Below are 19,951 nucleotides of genomic sequence, written 5' to 3'. Positions count from 1 at the left end.
TTCGTTTAACATAGGTTACCGAAGTACATAATTGCAGTGCACATAATTGTTTGAGAAAAATTCGTAAGATATTCGAGTATTTAATTCAGTGTGGTTGAAATGTTTCTGACATATCAATGAAATTTAAATCTCTTTAAATTTCAGAACATATTTAAAAATTTTAATCTTCCTAACATTAGCAATAATAATTGTTGAATTCTCATTTAATTCGGCTTTCAGTCACTAAGACAATTAGCAAAACTCAGTATTTTTTTGCTGTTATATTCTCTATTCTGTGCATGTATGAAATAGTGAATGAAGAAGGGCAACATTTTTCACCAGATGCTAACAGATGAATTTTATGAAATGTAACTTTGTTTAAATTATTGCACGCCCAATTGGTAAGATTTAAAAACTGACTTCTTCGTTTTTTTACCCATTTCTAGTAGCTTCGAGTACGACTTTAAGCATATTGAAAAGAGTAATTTCTTCAATTAGCTACTTAAACGCTTTGCCATTATCTCTCAAATAATTATTGCTTTTTTAAACCAACAATGAAATAGAAGGAAATAAGTAGTCTTAAATTTTATAAACCTAACTATAGTTTATAAAAAAGGCATTTATTACACTACATTACATTAAAGCTTTAGTGCAGTTCTTTTTCGAATTTTGTCAAATCTCTCAATTGTGATTTCACTTGACATTTTCCGATATAAAATTTAAAGAAAAAGGTATAGTTATCTCATTGAAAATTTTACATTTTACTGTTGGAAAAATATATGCGAATAATTTTGGGGTAAATTTGCAGAGAGGGCATTTAAGATCTAAGGACCGATAGAAAAGAAAAACGAAATTAAGCGTCAGTCAGGCCTGTATGAAAGCAAAATTAGTGATGATTATAGGTAGAATATTCAAATTTCAAGAATCGTTAAAAAAGATTCGAAATTCGAAAATCCGAGTCTTAGCACATCTTTTGTCATTCAAAACCTCATCCAAAAAACCTCATCCAAAAAACTTTTAAATAATTTAACTTCAAACTGCAGAAAAGTGAGTTTCAATAAATTCTTAATCAGACAAATATTTGACTGTTAAAATTTCTTAAGAAAGTACTCCATACTTAGAATTTATATACTCCAAATAATCCGCCCCTTTGTTACTGCTTTCAAGTAAAAAAATTTCGGAAAATATAAGAATTTTGAACTGTTATTGGATATTTTAAAACAATTCTGGCGTTCAAGAGTTTTAATTACGTGTTTCTTTCACTAAATTTCATTTGCGTCTTAAACAGTATTGTTAAACTTATTTTTCATTAAACGCAGATCTGTAACTTTGCTTTAAGTAAAATCTAAAATAAAGGGTTTTTTTTTTCTTTTTCCTTTCTTTTTCTCTTCCTCTCTTTTTTCCTATTTTCTTTTTCACATTAAAATTTTTTTCTGATTGTTTTAGCTGCATGATTCGACAGTTTCGAGAATTTTCTGATTGTTTTAACTGAATTATTCGACAGTTTCGAGAAGATTAAGGATTTGTATTTTAATAGCAAAAATTTTATTCTATCTTTACTCACCTACTATATTCTGCATACAGACAGCATTGAGAAAGTAGGCAGCAAACCTTTGAAGAACGCCCTGAGCAGCCTTGGTGGTTGGCCAGTGGTAGAAGGTGAAGGTTGGGATGAAGCCTCCTTCGACTGGATTGACACTTTGATTCGGTTCCGTAGGATGGGCTATAGTTTTAACTCCTTGATGGTTTTGTCTGTCTCTGTGGACATAAGGAACAACACGGCTCATAATATAGCGGTGAGTTCACGAATTTTTGATATTGTATTTATGAAATGATTTACTGCCGCTCTAACTACATTATACTATTATAAAAGTGTGAATGAAGGCAATTATTTTAAATGATTCATAAAATTTCATCTTAATAAAGCTAAAAGTAAATTATTTACCAGATTAAGGATGTTAATAAATGCAAATTTACTGCATACTTGAATGTAGTTAACTTTTGAAAGTAGTTTTTAGAGTATGAAACAGCTCCTAATGTACATAACATAATATTTTGGTTTTTAATGTGGACCAAGAAGTCTGTCTGAACTCTTGAAGAGTGCTTGGAAAACAATGTTTTATTTTTATTAATAATTAATGTACATATATGTAAGATAAAAATATATGAATCAAAATTATAGATAAAACTATAAACATTAATTCTTCCTCTCTATTCTAAAATCGTAATAACTTCTTTGCATTGCGTCATTTCTAGATCACTCTATGATCGGCTCAGCTCTGATGACGTAATCATTGGGAACTGAAACTGTCCTTGAAAACCAAAACTTTTCTCTTCGCGTGCCTCCAACTTGCATAACTATGCACTTCAGCTTTTGCTCTCTACTGTGCTAAGATGTAATTTCGCTGGCTTGCTTTCTATCTCAACAATATCAAAAATGTAAATCTTCTGTGGAAAGGCACGACTAGAGTGCCAAGTGATTGTGGCCACAAATACCAATTGGAAATAAAAATGGAATTAAAACTGCCTCGACTGCCAAGTTCTTTAAATACTACACAATCAAATTCTTCTTCAGTATGGGTCTAATCACGCATCTACAGTGTTCCGTCATTTCCTTTGCTTTTATTATGACATATATATATTTCATCTATGACCTTAATGAGAGAAGATATTTCTGTATAAACTATTTCAATTATAAAAAGTGCTTCAAAGTTTTTAAAATATTAAATGCTAGCTGGATTTTTATAATTTGAATACAACCGTAATCAAATAAAATTAACAACGAACTGTCATATTTTTACCTTGTAGAGACATTAGGTTAATTGGGAAAATCAGAGAGATGAAAAATTAGCAATGCCTTCGCCGGAAATTGCGCCGCGGACCTCTCAATTACGCGCTGACCACTGCATCACGAAGGCTCGCTAAGAAGGTGTAAAAAATACCTTATAACCTCATCAACTTTATGAAGTCTGTCCGTCTTCAAACGTTAAATTTGAAATTAACAAAAGTGAAACTTTCAGCTTTGTGACGGAAATTTTTGTAAAATTTTAAACGCTCGACTTGTCTTGATTCCGTCAAATGAGAAATTTTAATTGGCTAAATTACCTACTAAATGGATTTAGAGTTCTTTATATATTATAGTTTTACCTAATGAGCTTCTCAGAATTAAAGTGAAGCTGGGTGGTCATACTGAGCAATAGGCTGCCACCTGCAGCGTACAGTCACTGCTGTGCAAACATGTTGGCAGCAGTGGTTGCTACAAAGAAACTGCCGACGAAATGTAGGCTCTGGAAGGCCAAGGAGCACAAATGCGAGGCAAGATAGGATGATTGTTCGCCAGGCCCGAACTGCCCCAACGGTATCATTGTCGACTATTCAACGCACTACAGCCACGTCTGTACCTCCCGTGGTACCGTCCACCATCTCACGGCGCTTGTCTGAGGCAGGGTTACGCTCACAGAGCCCTTTAACCTCTTCGTCGTCCGTAACACGTCTAGCGCGTTCAAATGAAACTTCCGCAGGGCGGCCGTAACGCGCCTCAAGCGTTCTTCTACATTTTAAAACTTATAAACGTTTAAAACGCTTTCTAAATGTTTACTTGTTTGAGTTTTTATTTTTGTTTGTTCTAATACCTCCTAGAGGGCAGGACTAATCAGACATTCTATTTCTAATTGAATTTGCTCAGGGTTTTATGAATATTCGCGCCATTTTACGTAAGACAGTGAGAGATGGCCTTCAACGGCTACTCAGCAGAAAAAGAGAAAAAATGAGGTTGTGAATTGGAAAGACAAGAAGGATATACGTTTGATGAGTACAGTCCATAATAATACGATGATTAATGTTGGAACACGGAAAAGAGCTGTAAAAAAAACAATAATTGTAAAAGATTACAAAAACAAAATGGGAAGAGTGGATCGTCTGGATCAGATGTTATCAAATTATCCTGCTGTTAGAAATAAGCAGAGATATATTATTTTTCCATCATGCTTTATTTCCTTATAATTTTACTTAATATTCATTGACATTCATCCGCTACGAAAGTCATGTATGGAAAGTTATGATGTACAGAGGAAACAACATTACACGCTACTAAAAACAGACGGCCGCTGAGAGGAAATTTTCGCGGACAGGAGAGGACGGTGAAAGGGTTAAGACGTTTGTCTGACCCCACAACATCGGCGGAGTCGTCTGGAGTGGTGTCGCAGTCGATCATCGTGGCTGGCATCAAACTGGCATCGTATAGTGTTCGGCGATGAATCCCGCTTCACTCTTCAAGAGATGACCACCGTGTCTGGAGAGGACAGGACCAGCGGTCCCAATCAACCTTTGTTTTACAAAGGCATACAGCTACAACCCCTGTTTTGATGGTGTGGGGCGCGATTTCTTATGACTGCAAGTCATCTTTAGTCATCCTTTAACAGCTCAACGATATGTTGATACCATCTGGCGGCCGGTTGCACTACTCTTCATGGCACATCATCCAGGAGCCATTTTCCAGGCCACATACCGCTCGCATATCTCTGGACTGTCTCCGTGCGGTTGCTACTCTTCCTTGGCCAGCAAGGTCACCAGACCTTTCACCTATCGAGTATGTCTGGGGCATGGTAGGCCGCCAGATTCGGGCACCCCAAAATATCACAGATCCGGAGCGACAACTGATGAATGCCTGGCAGAATGTGTCGCAGGATGACATTAGGAACCTCTACCACTCCTTGCCTCGACGAATTCAAGCATGTATTGCCTCCAGGGACGGTTCGACCAACTACTAATGTGAACACTTAATGGGTGATTGAGCCGTGAACAGGTACTATGACCTTGATTTTTTAATCATTTTATTATCTGTGTATGAGCTATACACATATTCAATTTCATCAAAAACGACCAATACCTTCATGGTGCTTCAATTTGTTTGCAAAAGAGTGTACTATAAAAAGAATGCGTCGAACCTTTTCGTTTTTATTCTTTGTATGTATTGTCTTTATCTATTTTCAGATACACTGTGTAAAAATATTTGGTAATTGTAAAATTATTGTAATAATTTAAAGAGTTATCAAAACTGCTAAAATTTTTGGCGACTCCCTGCTGCAAATCTCGCACCTCTTGGGGGTCGCGACCCACAGTTTTAGAAACCCTGCTTTAAACCATGTTGCAGCTACAACATGAATCATTCCAGTGTTACTTGAAGCTTTGAAAGCTTGGGATAAGTGCGATGCCCTGGGGTAAAGACTGAAATTCACATTGCCAAATAGCACTCTGGGGAAATCTGAGTCTTATTAACATTTTCGTACATATTTAGCATTTTTCCGATGAGTGTGGTATGGCGTATTATATCTAGAGCTTGTTCGAGTTGCATGAACAGGTTAGAGTAATAAACAGCTGTTGCCATACCTAAACTTAAACTTTTCGTCACTTTACTTTGATTCACCTAGTTTTTCAGCCTTTTGCGTCATTGGCCGAGTCATTTTAGAGCTAAAATGAAAATCTTAGTTACAAACCTAATGGCACATATATGTACCGGTAATAATACGGTTGGTACACTGCGCAAAAAAAAAGGGACAGTTCCATATCTCCCGTTCAACTGGGCTGATTGACGAAATTCAACTTGCGTTTTTAATGTCTCGAAAGCGTGACTTAGGCTATTCGTTAGCGTTATATATAGCATTGTTCTAATATAGGTATTTTGACACAAAATCGGACTTTTTCTAAAACGGCATGCCACTTTTTTTTTCCATATTTCAATCCTACGACTCAAATTACGCCAAACTACGAAGTATTGTAAAAATCGCAAGCGTAGTTTTTAATAAATTAGCTCTCAAAATTTTAGCTCATCAATGTTAATTGAGTTCGGTTATTGTTAATTTATTAATATCTCTTTTTTATTAAATTTATTTGATTCTACCTTTCAGGTTTCGAAATTCAGGTTAATTTCAAATAAAATTCTTCCATTTTTTATGATTTATTTTTAAAATTTGTATTTTTAAATAATTCTTATAAATTTTTCAAAAAAAAGTTTTTGAATTATGATTTAAAATTTTTACCATCATCTTAAAGTAAACGTATTTCTAATAATACCTGCAAAAAATTACAGTTTTTATTCAAAATTTCCAAAGATATACGTGCATTTATATACTGGCACGTTTTGAAATTTGGCATATTTGTTGAAAGCTATAAAACATCAAATGTGTTTAGACACTTTCCTAAAATTATGTGGAACTAGAAACGATGTGTCTTTTTTCCCGCTCATGCACAATGTAAAAAGGTAGGAACGAGGTGCCTTTTTTCCCGCTTCGGCATGGAAGGGAAAGGAAAATTGGTTGCCAGATATTAAGAAGTTCGCCAAGTGAAATATTCTTGAGGCAAACTGAAACAAAAATGCGCCAAGATAAATTTTTAATTTCTCGCTGAATGTCACACAAAATTTTACAGAATTTAATATCTAGGCATAATTTGAGTCGTAGAATCAAAATATAGAAAACGATCGGTGTTACTTCAGAAAAAGTCCTATTTTGTGTCAAAATACCTATGTTAGAGCAATGCTATATATAAATCTAATATATATCCTAAGTCGCGGTTTCGAGACATGAAAAACGCAATTTGAATTTCGTCAATCGGTTCAGTAGAACGGATAACTGTGGTCACCCCCTTTTCTTTTTTTGCGCAGTGTGCATATATATACCAGATAAACCAAAAGACAAATAATTTCTAAAAGCTAAGTAATTCATACATACCTGATATTCTATAAAATAAAGTTTATTTCTTGCACACATTTACTGTAAAAAGTATAATACAGGCGCTTACAGGTACTGAGAAACATAACCTTACATTTAGTGAAATCGGCATGATGTTTTTATACACTGGAGTGATGTCGTGGTACTTAAACTACCGTAGTGGTACACTTTTCGTCTATTTATAATGTTAAATATGTCCTGCAGGTATTTTTAAATATCAGTGGTACACACATGTACCCTTCGGTACGAAAAGTTTAATATTCGAATACTGATAAATGGTTCTTTTAAATATGATCATTAAGGTTATTTTTTCAAAAAAAAAAAAATATGGTTTGCAGTTTGCTTCTTAATTAACCAGGAAAACATGCGTATAAAATAGCGCATTTATTCTTTGTAAAATGTTCATCAGAGTATCTTCCCACAAAGAAGAACTTTTAAAGTTTCGTCTCATATCTAATTCTTTTCAAATTGAAAATTTCATGCAAATTCATTCTTCCTTTTTCAAGTTGGATCAAGCATCATTAGGATTGCCAGATCGCACATATTTGATGCGAGGATTAGATGATCCTGTCACGGCTGCTTATTTCAGATTTATGGTAAAAGCAGCTAATAAACTGGGTGCAGATGAGCTTACATCAGAAGCAGAGCTTCTGGAAGCCTTCAAATTCGAAACTATGCTCGCCAATGTAAGTAGAGATTCTTTTACTGCTTCATTCAATTTTATAGGAAATATTTTTTGTTATGTTACTGATTTTACATTACCATTTATTTACCATTTTATTTCACTCATGTTGTTCCGCGTTAGGGTGAAAAATTTCTTATTATTATTTTAAGTCTTGTGTATTTTGAGTTACTGTAATTCAAATTAGATTTTTTATTGAATTATAGTGAAAAAAGGATTCTTCGTTAGGTTTCCTCTATTGCTCCTTCCTAAAAACGGGTTATTTCCAGAATGAAGAATTCCATTTTGACAAATTTCAAAATGGCGGCTTGCTGGTAATGTTGTGAAGGAGGAAGAGATCAATAAATTTCAAATAATAATAATTTTTTAGTCCAAAGGGACTTGAGTCCCGAAGGACTATTACTTTCGTTTTGGCATTTTGCGTCGGACGGATAAATGTTGGTTCACTTTTCAAACTGTTGCCATAAAATGTTAGAGTCCTGCATTATATTTGAAGAAATTAAATAATGAAAATCTGCGTAAATGTATGTATATTTCTCACATTGTCATAAAATAACGATACATAGAGTCATCGAATTTTGAATAACGTAATCCTCCAACGAATATGAGCATGTGGAAGACCAAATTTGAAATTTGAAATTTGTTTTATGATCGATTTCCTATTTTTTAAAACTTTGACGAATTTTTGATTAACAAGCTCAAGGATTTCAAAGCGAGCAATGGCAACGTTGTGCAGAAAAAATATTTTTATCTCCAGCGCGTGAGTCTCTGTATCGGAAATTCTAAAGATATGCTCGTTTTAAAACTATTTTGCGATATTGCTGTTGCACTGGATCTTATGGTTTAAGTGCGAGGAACATGATATTTAATAAAGAAAGGTAACACACAAAATGTTAAAAAACGCCCCTTTGGACGTAATTTAAAATCTGAAACATTTCAGATTTTTTTTTTAAATTTATACAAATAAATATAAATTAAAAATTACATTTATTTTTTTTCCTAATTGGCGTTTAGGTTTTGTAAAAAAGTTATGTGTACTTCGAAAAAGAAACATTTATACACTCAATATCATTTTTATACTTTCCGTGTCACGTAAGCTCAATGAAATTTGAAACCTGCCATTATTAATGGTTTATGCTTCAAAAATTTCATCTTATTACCGTAAACTAAATAGTCGTTCTTTGTTGAAAGTAAAATTTCGGATATCATATTTCAACGAAAATATCCATTTAAACGTCTCGAAATCATTTGAACGATTTCTTTCCGTGACATCTGTAGGTACCTCCGGATTGAGTAAAGTACTTTTTTTTTTTTTCCAAAAAGGATTGCAAAATGGGTTCGAAAGGGTTCTTTTTATTAAATTTTTATTGATGCGTACGTGCAAATTATCACCCTCTTACTGGGCTCGATGAGCGTTTTGATTTTATTTAGTCTTATATGCTAAATTGAGCATTTTTTGCTTTAAAAGTAATTGAATTATATTGTTCTTATGTTTCTGTTAAGGTTTATATGTCTTTAGTTAATATCCATTCAATAACAGTAGAATTATTAATAATTTAAAACTGCCAGTATGCCGAAATTTGTTTATATTTGAAGCTCTTAGTAAAGCAGTAAATTACGTCAGTTGGTGCTACAACTTCAGTGTCTTTTTGTGCAATGAAGCAGAATTAAATTTTCAATTTTGTGCACTAAACCTTTTGTCTTCCTGCTCGTTAGTTGAACTGCTTGTTTTTGCGTACAAACTCTAAATTTAGTTGTAGAAAGTATTCTTTTAACTAGTTTTAGCTGTATTTAGTGATTTAGGTTTTTTTCTAAATTTTACAATTTTTGATGAAGATCTTTTGAGATTTTATGTAGTCTTGTTTTGCCGCAAAATGAGAATTCAATTAATTAAATGAGAAATTTATCTCTAATGAAAGTCGAGGAAATAGGTTTAAATAAAATACAGCACAATATATGCCTAATTTAATGGGTTGTACAAGGAATTCATGTGGTATCCACATCGAATTTCTTTCGTTAAGAGTAAAGTTTCAAGGAATATTCATTTTTATACGCTAATTCATCAAATGGTTGCAGATCCGAGATTTTTCAAGTATTTTTCCAAAAATTGTTCTGCATTTGGTTTACCCAATGGGAGATGGAATAACAGATTTTTAACAAACTAGAATGACCGCTTGCTTTACATTCTGTAGGTGCCTGAATTGAAGAAATATCTCAAATTTAACTTGGCTCATGCTTAATTTTTAAATATTAGTGCAAATTAGTAACATGAGAACGTAGAGCGTGAAACAAATTTGAATCCAGTGGTTGATAAAAATCCGACTAATGTGTTGCCATGATGACGAAACAGCAGAAATAAAGTTACTCACATTCGTTATTTTATTGCCTTTTTGGGGTTTTAACTCAAGGGGTACCATATTCTGTAATGGTGTTCTAAAATCAATATAAATATTTTTGAAACTCTAAGTATGGAATGGGTTTCGAAATGGGAATTCAGTGAATTACATAATCTTTTTCAGCTTTTAAATCTTTGCCTGTTTCAAATTCTTTTCGCTTTGAACAATTTCATATATTTAGCATAAAAGAACTTCAAAGTTTTACTCTGATTTCTATAGAGGGAGACAATATAATACTGTAAACATTCAGGACAATTTTTATATTAATATTGGGTAACATTTTAATAAATGTGCTTATAAAGGAAAAGATTAACTTAGAGTTTGTTGTCTTCATGTTGAAAATCTATTCTTATTTCATACTTTCACATCGTAGACGAAAACATATTCTGTAAGAGCTAATACATAAGACAGAAATTAATTAATAACATCGCATTTTTGAGTAAATGGTTTACTAACAATAATAACTAAATTGTTAGTAAACCATTTACTCAAAAATGCGATGCTTAACTTCAACATACATTTAAGAAAACATTCATTCCGAAAACACGATGATATCCAGAGTAAAAGAGTTTGAAATTTAATGAGAAAATATCAGTGAATGTAATGTCGTCTCTGTAGAAACACATATTAGTTGTGTTCAAGTGTCAGAGTTCCATTACCAAGTATACAGGTGACAGGTGACGGAGGGCGGGGACGCCTGAAGCTTAACAGAGGTTAACAGGCATATGTCCCGCGTCCTCCCCTGGAGTTTATTTAATAGTTATAAGTGTGGATACATGGCCATACAGGGGCAACTGTTTAACATCTGGCATTTGAAGTACATTTGAATTAACATACAGGCACGATTTAAAAAAAAAAAAAAAAAAAAAAAAACATTTAATAGGTTATAACAATGGTGTTCAATTTTCTTCTGTTCCCTATGCAGTCAGAGATTAGATGGTAGAGCATTAGAGTGCATATGTCAGTGCAAGTAATGCATGTAAGCCCTATTACTCTGGTTGACAGAGGTCCTGGCCATATGCTGCAATGGTGGTTATTATTTTGCAGATTTTATTTATGGCCGCTCTGTTTTTGGCTAGGAACTTGTGAAATGCTGAGATATTGGCTGGTATCGGGAAGTGGAACTGTTCCGTGAGTGGGCACTGAAAGATATAATGGTCCGGTGACCCCTCAGCCCCGCAAACACAGCGATCAGTGGTTGAGATGGGGCGGCGGTAGTAGTAATCCGGGAAGGGACCATGACCAGTAATGAAGTTTACCAAGTATACAAGAATCCCGCTCAAAATGTATTGCCAATAGAGGTTAAAGAAACAGACTGTTCCGTTTGCACACATTCCGTCCAGAGGAATGTCCCGCCCTTGAATGATAAGAGTGAATAAATCAGAATTCGATTACTTTATCTCTCCTGCAGATAAAAATTATTTAACAAAATATGAAAATGTTATTTAGTAACAATCCTGGTCTTCTAATAACCTTGCGCATACAATGCCTAATAAAATACTATGAAATTTTGTTCACGAATATAATACGTTCTCGAAGGGCATTCATCACTGGAAATGTTCCAAGATTTAAACTATTTTCACCATAGGATATAATGTAAAATGTATTAACTAGTTTCTGGACACAGATGATTGGTAATTTAAACAGCATTGTGTATATAAGTTCATAGCGCAAATCAAAAGGAAAATAATTAAATATGAGGCAAACGCACGAAGATAAGGACTAATCATCAGATAATTAAAAAGAAATCTAAAACAAATTTCATAGAGAAGGTAGCCAGCATGAGTGGAAGATAGTGAGAAAGGCAAAAGGAAGAAATGGTACTCTTTAGATGAAGAATCGTCTTCGGCGGGCACTTGCCTATAACCGGCATTGCCCACACCTAAGGCCAGGAGTGGTGGTCATTTTATTGTGGAAATACCTAATAGGCGGTCACCGTTACCTCCTATGAAGGGACAGACTCTCATCCATGCCTTCTCCGGGATTCGAATCCGGGCTCTTCAGTATCGTAGTCAGGCTCCCCTAACCACTATACCGTTTGGGCGGCTGTCTAGTATTCTTAGCGAGCACAAAGTAATCAGACGTCAGTAAACCGTGTAAGGAATTATTCTTAAATACAACAAAGTCCAGATAAAGGTGTAATGGACCCTTTTTTAAATGAATATTTTCATTGGCACCGACTCGTGCTAACAAAAGCCAACAATTTTAGCTTAACTCAAAAGGTAACAAGCAACTTAGACTAGAAATAACTTAGCCTAACGGCTTTTCACAGGTCACCTAGTAGAGACATTAGAATTTTTGGAAGCAGGCAAGATGAAAAATTAGCACCGCCTTCGACGGGAATCGAACCACGGACCTCTGAAATACCGGCTCAGTGTGCTAACTACTACACCACGAAGGCACGCTAGGAAAGCGGGAGAAACAACTTATTACTTAACGCGCAGGCAGGTTCTGACTCGTAAAAGCGGCGTAAACAAGCTTAATGGCTAAAAGCGCTCAATGCCACAGAAAATTAATCGCTAGTAAATCAAAGATGTCAACGTGGCCTTCAAGCAGGTGGAACATGCTCTCTCTCTAAATTCACCTTCCCTTAAATACTATTTTATTTCTAGCTCATTTGAAACACGGGCACTACCTCATTTACATTCTGGCAAGAAAGAGTGATTGAAAGTGAGAGTTATAAAAATTGACTGTTCAATAACTTAAATAAATTTTCACAACGCTCCAGACCTTTCGAACACGCGTCGAGTACATTTCCAGTTACCCCACGAAAGCGTGGAGAAAGGAAGAAGAAAACACCTTGTAACCTTCTGGAGTAAAATATTAAATTCGAGCATTTTCACTATTTGTTTTCTTCTACCAAGATACACAGATTTATGAAATTGTCGTTTCATTCGAACCTATGGAAAAGAAAGCTAAATTAAATAAAAAATATTGATAAATCTGCGTGTTATTACATAAAATAAAAAAAATATATGTACTCATCGTTCGGAAAATTATTAAGAATAAAATTCTAAATTTCATTTGGAATGGAAAAGCCTGTTAAATAAATTGTTCAACAGGAAATTCAGTCATCAAATCTGTTAATCAAACACTGTCTATACTCCGTTAACACTGCCTATGCTGCATTGAATACATCAAGAATAAATGAGCATTTGAAACCTATGAGCCCTTTGCTGCCGCCGTTGTATTTTTTTATTCCAATGGAGCAGCAATTAATCTAATTAATATGTTATGCACTTTTTAAATTGATTAACTATTTCTCTTTCAGATCTCTGCTCCAAAAGAAGAAAGACGAAACATTGGGAGTCTGTACAACAAATACACAGTTAAAAAGCTTATGGAACAAGTACCACAGGTAAACTAGTTTTAAAATTTCTTGCTATTGCAAATGCAAATTTTTTTTCATCTTTATTTTGGTTCGTTGGTATCAAACATAGTAAGTACTTATCTTTTAAAGTTGTTTTCTCCTTATTAATTTTTCTCTTTTTATGTCTACTATAATCACTTAATCAAATCCATTAGGCCTCTAATTTGATCTTTCAAACGTAGGAGAAAATGTTGTCTTTCCTTCAAGGTTTGACAAAGTTTCTGTTCTGGGAATCTCACTTATGTATTTTTACATGAAATGCTTTTAGGGCAACATTTTTTCTGAGCAGGACACATTGCGAAATTGGCAACATTGCGGCATAACCTTACCGATAAGATACGAAGCACGAGGATGGAGCGAAAAAGACCAGAACGAGAAATGGAATTGGGAGAATCAAATCAATCGAACTGCTCGCTTCTTTTATTAATTTCTTTCAGTCATCGTTTTTAAATTTCCTAAAATCTCTTTTCCTTTAAAATAAAATTCTAAACTAAAAAATACACAAAAATTTGGGAAACGATAAAAATAAAGTCACTTTTTATGAAAAAAAAGAACAACATTCTTTTCTTCCCTAAATAGTAATCGAACTTTCCTGATACGCTTCTAACAAGAGCTCGCGGTGTGCGAACTTTCTTAGGACTCCATTTTGTCGAATCAACATTCACTCACTCAAAACGTGAACAGCTTCTTTGAATCCTTTCTTGAGTGGATTTCTAATTTGAAATGTCTTTACATGTAACACATTAAATCAAACTCTCTTTGAAACTTTGGGGTAATACTGGTTTTTAGCAGCGATGTATTAGCCTTCTCATGCCAGTTCCTTGATGTATCCCAAGTTGGACCTGACGGTTGTGATCCTGTAGATTGATTTTCTCGTATGGAGTTGCATCTGAAAGAGGAAAGAATGTGAAGCACCTTTCTTCTGGAAGTTAGCTGCTAGACTGGTGTATTCAAAAAGGAAGGTACTCCTGATTGGTCCATGATCTTATTTTAGGAGATCAAACTCACATTAGCAGTTGTTTGGCAATCAGAAATTTACTTTTCTTTTAAAAGTGAGTTCTAGCATATCTGAAGAACATTTACCTGAGCTTGGTTTATATTTTGTAATTTTATATGCTTACGTATCTTTTGCTCAAGGTTTGTGTAACTGCGATGACATGTGTTACTTAATCTAATTATTCAGTTACGACTATTCTTCGTAACAATTCTTCTCATTTCCAGTTTCAGTTCACTATGAAGTGCTGAAACTGCTTAGAATAATGCAGAGGAATTTTCTAAAGAGAATACAATTTTGAAATAGTAATATGGCTCCCAGAAGATTGACTCTAATAGTACACAACTTTTGTAGTATTATTATATTTCTGTTCAGTAATATTTTGATTTTATCCCCTAGCATTTTTAAAAGCATTTTTGTTTAGTGTATACGTACTGCATGTTATTTATAACATCTTTATTATTCTATAGTAGTGAAACTCTTTTGATCTTAAATATACACACATTGTAAACCGGTTCACAATTGAAAAATATTTAGTAATGGAAGTACATTTCTTGATACTTTATTATATTTAAAGCCAAGTGAAAGCTGATGTACACTTAGAAGACTGCATTCCGCATACGAACTGAAAAGATAGATTGATGCCTGTTGCCACAAAGTTTAAAACAAAAGTTTGTATAATGAAACAGCTATAAACAACACTGCCAAATATAAAGAAACCACAGTCTTCCCTTGCTGAAAAATTTCCACTAACTTGAATATAATAGTAACTAATCATTCAAGTTCTTTAAAAATAAGAAGCGTAAAGTTGCTTCGTATTGAGAATACAGTGGCTTTAAAAATGGGGATAAATTTATGGGCACTGTCAGATCTGAATTTCCAGGTAATGATGCGTGATGGCCATCTTTGTTTTTAGGAGGATCGAATTGCTGAAACTCACTTCTAGACTCCGGAACATTTTCGCGATAATTATGCGTCCCAGATCTTTGTTTGAGCCTTGATTTATGTATAAAACAAATGAAACGGACTTTTCTGGAATTTCTGTATTTTTTCCTGAGTTGATTGATATGCCTCTTGAATGTGTATCCATTATTTCGAAGTGGAGTCGCTTGGATTCTTAAAATATTGTACCAAATTTCTATATTAATTTTTTGTTGTATCATCTAGCTTGTAGTTGATCTCTGAAGCTTAATTTTCCAGGCTTAACTGCAAGATCCCATTACTTTTGTTAATCGAAATGATTCAAGAAGAATATGAATATCAACATTTTAGCTGAATTATGTTACAGGCTAAATATTCCTCGGTACCGGAAAAAAATTCTTGTACTTTCTATGCATAAAATTTGGTTCGCCAAAAACCTCTCTCAATTGGTTTCTTTTTTTTAACGTTCATTAAGTCAGTTGGTAGCAGAATTACGTAGTACAATGAGTTTCTGAAAAAATTTGCTTTTCGTAATGAATTCATAGAACTTGTTGCTAAAAAAAATAGTGCCTTTATCTAAATCCATAACTCGAGTCAAACCAAGAAAGCCAAAACTATCAGTCAAGAGTTCATACTTTGAATTCAGGGAATTTCGATGTTGCGTCAAAGAGTATTACAAGTTATCTTGGATTGCTACAATTATATATGTGATTTCAGTATGCATAGAGTACTAAATTTATTTTATATCTGTCATAACTGCATGGATTTGAAGCGATATCTTGAATATATTTTCTCTTCATATATTCTTCAAATATATATAAAATGCTAATTAATTATTTTTTTATAATATAATGATGAGCTAGTTGCTTTATTTTTGGTTGCGCCAAGGCGAGCTTGATGTAGTGAGTGTGAAACCATTTTCACTTTGGTGTTCGATCAGTTATTAATATTGAATTTAAACAATTTTTCTTCAGTTTTTTTTTACTTATATTTTATACTGTTACTAACGTTTAATGAAATGAATGAATGAATTTGAAGAAAATGACCGATGTGCAAATAAATATGTGAAATACTTTTCGTTTGATTTACAATAGATTGATTGGCTGAAATACATCAATGGACTAATGAATGATAAAATCTTTGAAAATGAAACTTTGATTGTTGTTAATCCAAATTTCATCACGAGATTTGCTGATCTGATCACAAAAACGAATAAGAGGTAAGGCAAAACCCGAATGGCTTCAAGGTATGTACACAGATGTACCTAAACTGATTTCTATTAGCAGTGTACCAAAAATTACCTCACACAGTGATTACTCGCATAAAATTAACTCTTTGATTTATTTAAGATAGGGAGTTTGTAAGATTCATTTTAATTTTCTAACCCGTTATTTTAAGTTAAATTACTTTTCTACCAAGCCTCGTTTCATTTCCCTGTCAGAACATAGATTTCCAGGGCGCGAGATATTCAAGTTAGGTAGAAAGAAGAAAGTATTTAAAGGGAGGTTTTGGAAAGTAAAAATAGAGCCTATTCTGACTGCTTGAGGGTCAAGCTGCTAACGTTAATTCTATCTTAACGTTAATTCTGTTAGAATTCTATGGCAAAACGTTATTCGTGCCATTTGGCGTTCTTTCGCCGACTTCAGAGTCAGCTTGTGCGCTAGTTAAACTGCAAAGCCGTTAGACAGTATTTAAACTTCATTAATTTGATCCTTTATCTTTGATTTAAGCCAAACATTTTGGCTTCTGTAAACACGAGTTGGTGCCGTCTGTTAAATTTAAATTAATAAATGTTAATTTGGATTAATAAAAGGGTGCTTACACCGTTTCATGTCTCTGTGATATTTATAAGACACATTGAAAATTCACTAGCTGTCTTTTAGAGGTCTGGTCTGATTGTATGCATCTCAAAGAAGACCAGATCCTATAAACTAACTGCTAAAGAAGGAATGCTTTCGTGAAAAACTTTCTAAGAAATTTTCTAGCTGCATTAACGTTACGCATGTGGATAAATAAGGAAAATGCCTTGTTGCGGACCATTCGCCGAGATTCGTTCTCAAGTCGAAATATTAATATTAAAAAATCTTATCCATAAGCTGATGTTCCTCATGTAAGACTTCACTATCAATTCAATCACTCTCAGTGTCACAAATATCCAACATCACTATTCGCTTTCACGCCGCCAGCTGTACGAGATTTAATATTGTTGGTTTAGGTATAATTAATCGAATGTTCTTACTGACTTCAGTACGGAGCCTGGAAGTTTAAACAATAGTAAGCATACAAATTATAATATTTGTTAGTTATGCGAAACAATCTCTAATGATTTTATACTAAAGATAGTATACCCTTAATTTGGCTTGAAATAGGTAGTATAAGATACTAACTGCATTCATTTCAGATTTCACTGTGATAAGACGCAGATGTGCAAGTGATAATTTTTATAGATACGTTCTTCAAAATTGTCTATTTACTGTGTAGAATTATTTCTAAACGTCATTTTCTTTGTCGGATATGTCGGTTTAATTAGCCTCTTCAGAAGACGTCTCACATTACATCCACGACTGCCCACTCACTTCTCTCATCAGAGCCTCCCTTCCTCGGCTCCAGGGATAACATAGTCTCAAAGACCTTCTTCAGGATTACTACGGACAGCGGGGAGTCAGAACTATCATACAGTATGTCTATTCTAAGAGAAACATAGTTATAACATCCACAACTGCCCACTCACTTCTCTCATCAGAGCCTCCCTTCCTCGGCTCCAGGGATAACATAGTCTCAAAGACCTTCTTCAGGATTACTACGGACAGCGGGGAGTCAGAACTATCATACAGTATGTCTATTCTAAGAGAAACATAGTTATAACATCCACGACTGCCCACTCACTTCTCTCATCAGAGCCTCCCTTCCTCGGCTCCAGGGATAACATAGTCTCAAAGACCTTCTTTAGGATTACTACGGACAGCGGGGAGTCAGAACTATCATACAGTATGTCTATTCTAAGAGAAACATAGTTATAACATCCACGACTGCCCACTCACTTCTCTCATCAGAGCATCCCTTCCTCGGCTCCAGGGATAACATAGTCTCAAAGACCTTCTTCAGGATTACTACGGACAGCGGGGAGTCAGAACTATCATACAGTATGTCTATTCTAAGAGAAACATAGTTATAACATCCACGACTGTCCACTCACTTCTCTCATCAGAGCCTCCCTTCCTCGGCTCCAGGGATAACATAGTCTCAAAGACCTTCTTCAGGATTACTACGGACAGCGGGCAGTCAGAACTATCATACAGTATGTCTATTCTAAGAGAAACATAGTTATAACATCCACGACTGCCCACTCACTTCTCTCATCAGAGCCTCCCTTCCTCGGCTCCAGGGATAACATAGTCTCAAAGACCTTCTTTAGGATTACTACGGACAGCGGGGAGTCAGAACTATCATACAGTATGTCTATTCTAAGAGAAACATAGTTATAACATTAACGACTGCCCACTCACTTCTCTCATCAGAGCATCCCTTCCTCGGCTCCAGGGATAACATAGTCTCAAAGACCTTCTTCAGGATTACTACGGACAGCGGGGAGTCAGAACTATCATACAGTATGTCTATTCTAAGAGAAACATAGTTATAACATCCACGACTGTCCACTCACTTCTCTCATCAGAGCCTCCCTTCCTCGGCTCCAGGGATAACATAGTCTCAAAGACCTTCTTCAGGATTACTACGGACAGCGGGGAGTCAGAACTATCATACAGTATGTCTATTCTAAGAGAAACATAGTTATAACATCCACGACTGCCCACTCACTTCTCTCATCAGAGCCTCCCTTCCTCGGCTACAGGGATAACATAGTCTCAAAGACCTTCTTCAGGATTACTACGGACAGCGGGGAGTCAGAACTATCATACAGTATGTCTATTCTAAGAGAAACATAGTTATAACATCCACGACTGCCCACTCACTTCTCTCATCAGAGCCTCCCTTCCTCGGCTCCAGGGATAACATATTCTCAAAGACCTTCTTCAGGATTACTACGGACAGCGGGGAGTGAGAAATATCATACAGTATGTCTATTCTAAGAGAAACATAGTTATAACATCCACGACTGCCCACTCACTTCTCTCATCAGAGCCTCCCTTCCTCGGCTCCAGGGATAACATAGTCTCAAAGACCTTCTTCAGGATTACTACGGACAGCGGGGAGTCAGAACTATCATACAGTATGTCTATTCTAAGAGAAACATAGTTATAACATCCACGACTGCCCACTCACTTCTCTCATCAGAGCCACCCTTCTTCGGCTACAGGGATAACATAGTCTCAAAGACCTTCTTCAGGATTACTACGGACAGCGGGGAGTCAGAACTATCATACAGTATGTCTATTCTAAGAGAAACATAGTTATAACATCCACGACTGCCCACTCACTTCTCTCATCAGAGCCTCCCTTCCTCGGCTCCAGGGATAACATAGTCTCAAAGACCTTCTTCAGGATTACTACGGACAGCGGGGAGTCAGAACTATCATACAGTATGTCTATTCTAAGAGAAACATAGTTATAACATCCACGACTGCCCACTCACTTCTCTCATCAGAGCCTCCCTTCCTCGGCTCCAGGGATAACATAGTCTCAAAGACCTTCTTCAGGATTACTACGGACAGCGGGGAGTCAGAACTATCATACAGTATGTCTATTCTAAGAGAAACATAGTTATAACATCCACGACTGCCCACTCACTTCTCTCATCAGAGCCTCCCTTCCTCGGCTCCAGGGATAACATATTCTCAAAGACCTTCTTCAGGATTACTACGGACAGCGGGGAGTGAGAAATATCATACAGTATGTCTATTCTAAGAGAAACATAGTTATAAC

The 19,951-nt window shown here is 35.1% G+C and overlaps 1 protein-coding gene across 1 annotated transcript in view; it reads left to right on the top strand.

Annotated features, from left to right (window-relative positions):
* Positions 1–19,951, top strand: part of LOC118185000 (neprilysin-2-like) — a 74,339-nt gene that overhangs the window by 17,512 nt on the left and 36,876 nt on the right. Inside the window, exons 5-8 of the mRNA XM_035354769.2 lie at positions 1,564–1,775; positions 7,214–7,393; positions 13,057–13,143; positions 16,165–16,289. Of these exons, the coding sequence (XP_035210660.2) occupies positions 1,564–1,775; positions 7,214–7,393; positions 13,057–13,143; positions 16,165–16,289 (604 nt within the window). The remainder of the gene's footprint in view (positions 1–1,563; positions 1,776–7,213; positions 7,394–13,056; positions 13,144–16,164; positions 16,290–19,951) is intronic.

Source organism: Stegodyphus dumicola, chromosome 3 (genome assembly GCF_044657685.1).
Source record: "Stegodyphus dumicola isolate Sdum_Otavi_A_Nest chromosome 3, ASM4465768v1".
NCBI lineage: Eukaryota > Metazoa > Arthropoda > Arachnida > Araneae > Eresidae > Stegodyphus > Stegodyphus dumicola.
The sequence above is the reverse complement of the archived record's forward strand: the minus strand, read 5'-3'. Positions and strand labels throughout refer to the sequence as shown.